General features: G+C 37.2%; 1 protein-coding gene and 2 long non-coding RNA genes across 3 annotated transcripts; 1 reads left to right on the forward strand and 2 right to left on the reverse strand.

The window, feature by feature from the left end:
* The first annotated feature begins 273 nt into the window (after positions 1-273).
* On the forward strand, positions 274-1,324 carry LOC122143118. Its single transcript, XR_006158980.1, has 3 exons — positions 274-332; positions 436-620; positions 764-1,324. It is a non-coding gene; the product is annotated as an uncharacterized LOC122143118 (long non-coding RNA).
* Positions 1,325-4,079: 2,755 nt separating this feature from the next.
* On the reverse strand, positions 4,080-5,646 carry LOC109064689. The gene is made up of 4 exons (XR_002013435.2): positions 5,510-5,646; positions 5,073-5,416; positions 4,644-4,950; positions 4,080-4,261 (listed from the first exon to the last, which is right to left on the reverse strand). It is a non-coding gene; the product is annotated as an uncharacterized LOC109064689 (long non-coding RNA).
* A 53-nt stretch (positions 5,647-5,699) lies between these two features.
* On the reverse strand, positions 5,700-7,593 carry LOC109064691. The gene is made up of 6 exons (XM_042753968.1): positions 6,931-7,593; positions 6,737-6,829; positions 6,330-6,452; positions 6,107-6,184; positions 5,977-6,024; positions 5,700-5,894 (listed from the first exon to the last, which is right to left on the reverse strand). The coding sequence occupies exons 1-6, from the start codon at positions 7,204-7,206 to the stop codon at positions 5,700-5,702; spliced, it is 813 nt and encodes a 270-aa protein (XP_042609902.1). The 5' UTR covers positions 7,207-7,593.
* Between the last annotated feature and the right edge of the window lie 1,430 nt (positions 7,594-9,023).

The raw sequence follows: 9,023 nt of genomic DNA on the forward strand, positions 1-9,023 counted from the left end.
GTATGAGAATTGGTATGATGATAAATTACAAAAAATAAACAGTCCAATGCTGCTTAAACACTTTAACTTAGTTGACTTTTTCTTTTTGTAGGGAGAAGAGGCCGCCCAGCCATTTATGTTACCAGAGAACACATTGAATTTCTGCTGAAGCAAAGGCCATAAACAATTTCAAAAACTGCTGAAAATACGGGATTGCTCCTCATCATTTCTGTACAAGAAGTCAAAGTTGTTGGGTATACCTGTTAGAAGTATGCTGTCTGCAATAGAGTGATGGTGACCTAGAACAACATGTGAGGCAACTTCAGAGCCAATATCCTAATTCTGGAAATGAGGTAATTGGAGGTCTTTTTCTTTAGGCTGTATTTAATTCACATTTGTGTGCCATTGTTTTGTGAATATCATGTCAATTTAGATATTTTGACAAATCTGTTGCAGATGATAAGAGCCCTGTTGCGTGCACAGGGTGTGCTTGATACACGGTCCAGGGTGCGTGAGATGTTGACACGGGTCAATCCTACTGCTGCTGCAAGGAGATGGAGCCAGACAGTTGCAAGACGTGTTTATCATGTACCTTACCCCAATAGTTTGTGGCACATTGATGGGAACATGCGTCTCATAAGGTTATTATTACCATACTTGTCATACTTTTTAATATTTTGAAAAGAACTTCAGCAAGTAAAAAAAGTTTACAGCTATATTGTTTCCAGACTACTGTCAATAGTATTATAATCTTCAAGTAATATTTATTTTTCAACCTTTCTAGATGGGGTTTTGTGATTCATGGTGTAATTGATGGATACTCCCATCTGATTACTTACCTCAACTGCAGCACAGACAATCGTGCCACAACAGTGCTTTCACAGTTTTTGAAAGCAACATGCATCTATGCCCTACCATCAAGAGTCAGATCTGAACATCCTTGTGGCTTTATTCATGCATCTAGCTCAAGGACTTGAACACAGAGGTTTCATAACCGGACGATCAGTTCACAATCAGAAAATTTAACGCCTTTGGCGTGATGTATTTTTGCATGTGTTGCAGCACTCTTACCTTATGTTCTAATCCTTAGAGGATTCAGAGGTTCTAAACCCAGATGATGATGTCCACAGACTTTCAGTGCATATTGTTTATCTTCCTGAGATTCAAAAAAGACTGGAGCAGTTTAGACAGGCCTGGAACCTCCATCCGTTGCGACAGAAAATAATCGCACACCATCTCAACTCTGGACAGAGGGCATGCTCAAAAACATTGCAACAGACAGCACAGCTGTCAACAATGTGTTTGGGGAAAATCCCTACAGCGACCAAAACATTGATGCCCATCCTAGCGCAGTATGGAATTCAAACACTGCCTACACTTGATGAGGAAGAGTTCCCCAGCTGTTAATGTAGAGCCACCTCAACTCATCCTCACTCAGCAACAACAGACATCTGTATACAATGCAATCCAACACCTTTCTGATCTAAAGATAAAATATCAGGCTTGCTGTACTGCAATTATCAGTATTTTGCAAACACAGGTATAGTCCAATTCCAAGCCCAGAGACAAAAGTTTATTGGCTGCATATATTATCCAGGACTGAAAGTCACATTTTCTGTTAAAATAAGGCGGTATGGGCAGTGCAGCTGATGGAGCTAATGCCAGGTGGGCTAGATTTAGCAGTAGCTAACAACACTGTTGGTGCTGTGTTATATTTTGGAATTTTTTTTTTTTTTTTTTTTTTTGTAGTACTGTTGGCTGACAATATTTGTATTGTTCCTTTCTACTCCCATTGTGTTATAATTCGTAGAAAAAGTGGAAAAGCATCTAATTAGTATGAATGAGATTTAAATGTTGAATAAAACTCTTAATGTATGAAAAATGTTAAATATCTTAAGGTTTAAATGGAATATGAAGATTTGAAAATGCATGAAAGATTTGAAAATGCATGAAAAAGAAAATTCAATATGAATCCTTGGAAAATTGGAGAAGGATCTAACTATTTTGAATGGGATTGCAAAGATGAATAAAAAAAAGATGAATAAACTGGTAATGTATGAAAAACATAGAATGTTTAATGGCTTGAATGAGATTTTTAGATTAACAGTTGAGGAGAGAGGTTTAACTGCCAAAAATACCTTAACATCAATCCACTAATTGGAACAGAGACTGATTCGTGATGGGGACAGGTTACTATGATAAGCTGTTGAGGTTGACATCCAGCAAACCAGCCAGACTTTTTGTTTGCCTTCTCTGTATTCACTGTGTATTCATCAACATGTACATTAACCAAACATATTGGCTGTTATGCGTGGTTTCATCAAACTCATTGAATTATAAGCCCAATTATTCCTTACAGTTGGTTAATAAAGGATATCTAATTCATTAGATCAACCTCAGTGTCATCATAGTAACCATGAACTATAAGCCCAATATATGTCTCGTAAAACCTAAAGATAAAATACATTTTCAAAACAAATAAAATATATACATTTATAACTTATAAAATTATTAACAAAAATAATTTAAAGCAAAAAAAAAAAAAAAAAAAAACGACACAAGTTTGAGTTAGCTGAAAAGCTCAATATCGAATAACCGCATGAGATTCTAAAATTAACATCTGAACCAGTGACTTGCTTCAACAGCATTCTGTTCAATAACTTCCAAGCACAAATATAGCTCAAGTGAAAACTGAATTTTCATTAATTAGTTTTATACACATAGTGACATCATGCAAGTCCAAAGGTTGGAGCTTGCAAAATTCCCTCCATCATGTATTGTTTGAAGGCTTCATAGGAAGAGTGCAGTGGCAGGCGGAGTACAAGAATACAAGTATTTGCTTCTGGGAATATTTTGTTGCCCTCATGAAGGAACTGAATTTGTGGATGGTGTGGAAATCCCAGTGGAGGCACTGTTGAAGCTCCAGATGTAAACTCCAATACCTTCTCTAGGGTGACTGGACTGCATTCTCCTTCTGTAACACAAGAAAGTGGTGAGAAACACGTATGTTGATTTTATTTTTAGGCCATATCACCTAGCCCTAACATTTTGTATGCGTTACTTTGGAGAAATTTGGAAGTTGCATGCTGACAGAGGACTTTTTGTGGTGAATATCAACCACAAAAGCATCAGTCAAGTTCCTTTTTTGGTAAAATATTACAACACAATATTAACAAGTTTAAGGGAGCTACCCACGTTCAAACAACCAGACTTCACAATGTCACTTCAACTATGGCATTATCAGCATTTATTTTCCTGCCAACCAGGACAACAAAAGGACAACTACTAATTGTACTTATGAAATCCATGTTATTATAACTTGTACAATAAATAGTATACCTTCAATATCAATTAACCAGTCACGCCAAAAGCATATTGTCATGTTTCCCTCTGTCTCTCCTTTTGCTCCCTTGCACAGAGAAGTCCACGTCAAATAAAGTGCATAGGTCCTTCGCCTGTAGTGGAATCTCCTCACTGACAAACATGTTGTAGAACACTGCCGGATTCTTCCTCAGCTCCTCCAGTAAACCAAGGTTTTTTAACCCCTCAACAAACCTATAAAAAATATGTTATAATGTGTGAATCGTCCTGGGCCAATGACAGTTTCATTTTTCAGACAGGTAAGACAGGTGAGGCACTTACTGGTCCAGGGCAGTCGCCAATCTTCCATTGACAAAGAAGTCTACAGCTGACTGGACAAGGGAGTCCTTCTCCTCCAGGCTGGACACATGTCATAAGGGACCTATAATGCTGAGACTATCTGCTGCCTCTGCAATTGCACTGTTCACCTCTCGGACTGTTGTTGCTTCCTGTGTCTAAAAAGAAAGACGGAAAGAAAAAAAAAATAAAGCGATAGTGAGTGGCTTGTAAAGATACCTTCCCTATATAAATTAGATGTTTAAGCAATATAGCACTCGTGTTCATGAGATTGTTCATGGATATCCTCACGGCCGAGGTTCGGGCGCAGCCACGAGGCTGAAGGCCGAGTGACGCAGGTAACCTGAACACGTTTGAAGCGATTCATAAATAATAGAAAGTTAATAGAAAATAAGGCTGTGTCACTATACTGTACATTCAATGTATACACACCTTCTCCTGCTTACTTTTATTAACTGTTCCCTGAAAGTATGGTCACCAACTTCATCCACCGTGGCCAGGGGTGTTGGTATCCCATAGATTTGATGGAAAAGCCTTTCGGAAAAGAAATGTGGACCGACTCCTCCATGGACCACACACACAGCAATCATTTTTGCCACCCACATGTAAAGTTAAGACTGCAAAGCTAAAATTAAAGAAATAACAGTAAAATCTTGCTCTGCTGTAATGCTTGTTAATTTAACACCTTAAAATGCTATGATTAATATTAGTGCTACTACAAATAACTTTATTGCACCTTTCAAAACATGTTTCAAAAAGGTGATTTAGTACATTAAAGAAACGAAGAATCATGGAAAAATCCTAACCAAGAGTTAAGGCAAAATAACTAAACAGATAAAAGACGATACAGACAATAAACACAGGATGAAACCTGCCCAATACATAAAAAACAAACAGAATAAACAAATCAGACAGGAGAAATAAGGGAGCAATCATGTTTCCGTGTATACATTTCTAGAATTCTGCCAGTTGAATGAGGACAGTCCTAAGAATTTGGGCTTCCCTACCTTGAGTATCAAGAGACAACTGCCGGTCTTTCTCGTGTCAAAGATATTTGACTGGTGGACGGCCCTCATCAACAGCCTTAGGTACTCTCTTGTCGGGCCACCTTCGTCAACTGCCTCTTCACCATTGTCATCTTCATCCACAAACACAACATCCAATTTTGCTTCAGGGTTGAAGGACCTACACTTGAATGCCCGCAGGCTACACAGTAAAACATTATCCCTGCACACATTTATTTGGTTGCTTGTTGGACAGAATCTTCCATCAACTTTGCTGACCATTTTTTTCAATATGGTCTGTAGATCAATCCTGCAAACAAAGAAGTTCATGCATTTTAAGTTAACCACCTGATTAAATGTAATAGGATACAGAAAATGAAACATCTACATACACTAGAAAAATATAAAATCAAGTTAATGAGAAAAACACACTCATCCACAGGTCCTCTTAGGTGATGTGTTGATACAGGAGACTGATTTTGTGAAATCGACTCATCTTGTTCATCAAGAATAATGATTGGTTCTTGGGCAGATGAAGGAGAGAGTGATGGTTCATCATAAAGAGTCAGGATTTCTTGTGGTTGTGAGAACAGAGTGAGCGGTGGCTGGGTGGAGGGCTCAGGCAGCGGTGAGCGGGTGGAGGGCTCAGGCAGCGGTGGCTGGAATGAGGGCACAGAGAGACTTGGCTGGGTGGAGGTCTCAGACAGTTATGACTGACCATGAGATGTATGGTGTAGGGCATAAGCTCCATCATTTTGTTGATCTGAGAGAATTTCCTGAAGACAAACATGCATAAAACATGAGCTTGCACAAACCAAAACACATTCCATTTTCATTTGAGTCAAGAAATAAAAATGCAACACATTTACCTGTACATCCTTATTTGAAAACCAAAGCACATATAGAGCTGAGGATGCTTTTATGCCATGATCCATTATTGACCCGGAGGAACTGCTCTCAGCTGATCTTGATGATGCAGCTTCTTGCACCACAAAGATTTCACTGGCAATATTAATCTTGTCCACAAAGTCAAACAAGATCTAAAAAGATGTGAAACAGTCAAGTTTTACAACCCACTGGACCACTCAGAAAGACACTTGATATTTTCTCAAGCTGAACACACATCACCTGGATTGGCTCCGACAAACGGAATTTTCTCATATTGGTGTGTCCATTTGGATATTTAAATTTGATCAACACCCCATCTGAGGGTTCCTCACATGCAGACATTCGCTGACGTCTTGCCTCAATAGCCTGAAATGTGATCTCTCATTTAAAAAAAATAAATAAATAACCTTCAGCTAGTTTATTAAACTATTTTATTATAAACACAAACCTTTTGACATCTTTCCTCACAAGACTGATAGACTAGTTTCTTCCTCTCCTATTAAAAGACCACATTAAAAGTATGTATGCATTATGTAAGAGAATGTAAATCATACATAAATAAAACTTGGAAGCATTACCTTCTCCTGATCCACCAACAAACTTGTATTATACTCCTGGTCTTGCTGGGCACGTATTGCTCGCCATTCTTGAAGAGCCTAAAGTAAAGCATTTATAAAAAAAAAAATTAAAATAATAATAAAAAAATTTAAAAAAGCCATTTATCACAAATCACCATTAAATAGTGAACGCACATAAAATGAATAAATACTATTCATTCTATACAGTGTCATAATTGGTTACCTGATTTGCAACCACACTTTGAGCTTGGGTACTCTCAGCCACAGGCGTGGTCTCATCTTGTACCGGAGCAATTGAGAGTGGTGGGAATAAATTCATGGATATGGCAGAGGATGTGGATGCCACCTGGTAGTACACAGAAAATCCAAATGATTTCACCTTCAGCAAAAGAACACACACTCATAGTGGAAACATCATTAGAAAATATCCATAGGTAGAAAAATTACGAAAACTTATCCTAGGGAATGTAACTGCTCAGACATCACAGAATAAATAGATAACATCTTAATACATATTAGAAGAAGAAAAAAAAAACATATATATATATATTTGTATTTGCAACTCATCACTACAAAGTGCATAGTGGACATAACAAAAATCATTAGATGTACAATCATTTTAATATGGACCTGATCTGAAACCACTTGTGAGGTCTCATCTACTGCTGGAGCTGTGAGTGGTTGGAATGAATTCTGGGACATGGCAGAGGGTGGTGATGTTACCTGAGGGTAGAGAGGGTAACTTCAGTTATAGGTATAGACATTACAGAGAACACATTTATATGATTGTAGTATGATATAAATCCCTGTGTATAATTCCATACCTTGAAGACAGTGGCTCGTGGCACGATGTAAAGCCTGCTTTTGCCAACAACTGCTTTTAGTTCCTTCACAGAACTAACTTGCAATTTCTGGATCTTGCGTCCTTTGCCTGTCCTTGCCAATTCAAAGCCTATTAAATTTAAACTGATGCGAGGGTAGCTTTGGCAAACAAAGTTGTTTAATACAGATAAACTCCAGTTTAACCCAATCCTTGAGTTTGTGCGTCCGGCCTCCGTTGACTCGTGCACAGGTTTTCCTAAAAATGGAAATGTAAACATCAGTATAATAGGTTCCTAGTGGCAAAGTAACATTCATTAGTTGCTACAAGATCTTTCAGGACTCATATTTTCAGACATAATCGCAGTGTTACCAAACCCCAAACGTAGACCTGTGTGACTACCACAGTTAACCTAAGATCATTTGTTTTTCTACTAATATCACAGCTTTGAAACTAAACAAACCCTACACTCCTAAGAAAATTGCATATGACAGAAGAAAGAGCTTGGTCTCACTCACAAGGCCATCCCACATTTGACCATATGTGAAAGAACATTAACATACAATATATAGTGTAGCTTAGCATCTGAATGCACCACCCAGATCCTCACACTAACCATAACCACCATTGACTAACTTCAGATAGCTGATGCAAAAGGATTCATTGGGAGGTATTCCTGGACACTTTCAAAGTGATTCCTTGGGCTACGTGAGAGAGTGTACAGTGCGGCTTGTCTCAAAAAGTTTGATTGATGAGGGTGGTAATAGAAATATGTTTTTTTTGTATGTTTGTTTGGTCCATCCATCCCTTGTTGTGCAGCCCGTATTTTGTGACCTTTTTATGAACCTAAAAGGGTTGGCGGGGAGGGAAAAGTGTTTTTGTGTGTGGGGCCATTGAAAACTGTTCAAAACTATGTGCTTTAAACTTTAAAATGTGAAAATGGTATAAGTTTTTATTAAGGTTTTACATACACGATGTATTTCAAGAAAAAGGTTAAAACATAGACGAAATAGAAACAGTGTAATGATTGTTTTTTGTACTCGGAAAAGAGTAAAAAAGGTTCAAGGTATGTATTTAAGAGTTGCTAAAACAATTTAAGAAGGTGTTAAAGTTTTTACAAATTAAATAAAAAGAAAACTAGGTTTCTGGCTATTTATCTAAAACAACCAAACAAGCCAAAAAGTATCACATACGTTCGTTAAACAACACGTGAGAGTCAAGGATTGTAACATTACAATTTAAAAACTATTTAGAGTTTGTTACCAGTTAGAAAAGAAAACTAGGTTACTGGTCATTTATCTAAAACAAACAAACAAACAAACAAAAAAGCATCAGATACGTGCGCTAAACAAGAGTCATAGCTTGTAACATTACAATTTAAAAAGTTGTTAGAGTTTGTTACCAGTTAGAAAAGAAAAGAAAACTAGGTTACAGAGTTTTATAGCATTTGTATCTTGCCTCAAACTAAAACAAAAAGAAGCGCACGTAAAGCAAACGGTAGTTTTTCAATGTTACAAATCAGGAAAAGTTAGCGTTTTGTCACGGTGGCAGAAAAAAGTTTAAACAAAAGAAAATAACACCACACAGCAGAGCTTATCCGTCGAATCAACCTCCCGCGCCGCTGTCAAACTCAGAATGAACTCAGGAGAGCTTCGGTCAAGCCACGCCTACAGTCCTGCCCTCTAATGATATAGAAGAGACCAGCGCGAAATGGGTTTAAATGTATGTTTAAAATACATTAAACCAAAGTAACGTATTTAATAAATATACACCATTTCTTAATTGGTGAAAACGTTCTACCTGTTTAAACATTAGACCAATTAGACCAATGTTTGTTTGGAGGTTAGTCTATACGATTTTTTTGTCTAAACAAAAGTTATTGTCAAAAAAAAAAGTGTTGTTTGTTTTTATTTTAATTAACCACTCACACTAATCTAAGTCTAGTCTAAATCTAGACTAAATCCTTTAATATGTTTTTTATAAGTTTTTCAAAACTCCCCCATGATTAGTGTTGTTTAAAGAGGAATTCGTAATGTATTTGGAGATGTTAAAAGGAATGAAAAGTCCCAAAGCAAGATTTTTTTATACTTCATTTGA

Source organism: Cyprinus carpio, unplaced genomic scaffold (genome assembly GCF_018340385.1).
Source record: "Cyprinus carpio isolate SPL01 unplaced genomic scaffold, ASM1834038v1 S000000843, whole genome shotgun sequence".
In the NCBI taxonomy this organism is placed as follows: Eukaryota; Metazoa; Chordata; class Actinopteri; order Cypriniformes; family Cyprinidae; genus Cyprinus; species Cyprinus carpio.

What these genes read in the sequence shown, in the direction of transcription:
- LOC109064691 (XM_042753968.1), bottom strand. Translation starts at nt 7,206, where the DNA reads ATGTTTACATTTCCATTTTTAGGAAAACCTGTGCACGAGTCAACGGAG. An exon ending in AAAGTGTGGTTGCAAATCAG is followed by an intron (nt 6,185 to 6,329) that starts GTAACCAATTAT and finishes GCTTTACTTTAG; the next exon opens with GCTCTTCAAGAATGGCGAGC. An exon ending in GTGAGGAAAGATGTCAAAAG is followed by an intron (nt 5,895 to 5,976) that starts GTTTGTGTTTAT and finishes ATCACATTTCAG; the next exon opens with GCTATTGAGGCAAGACGTCA.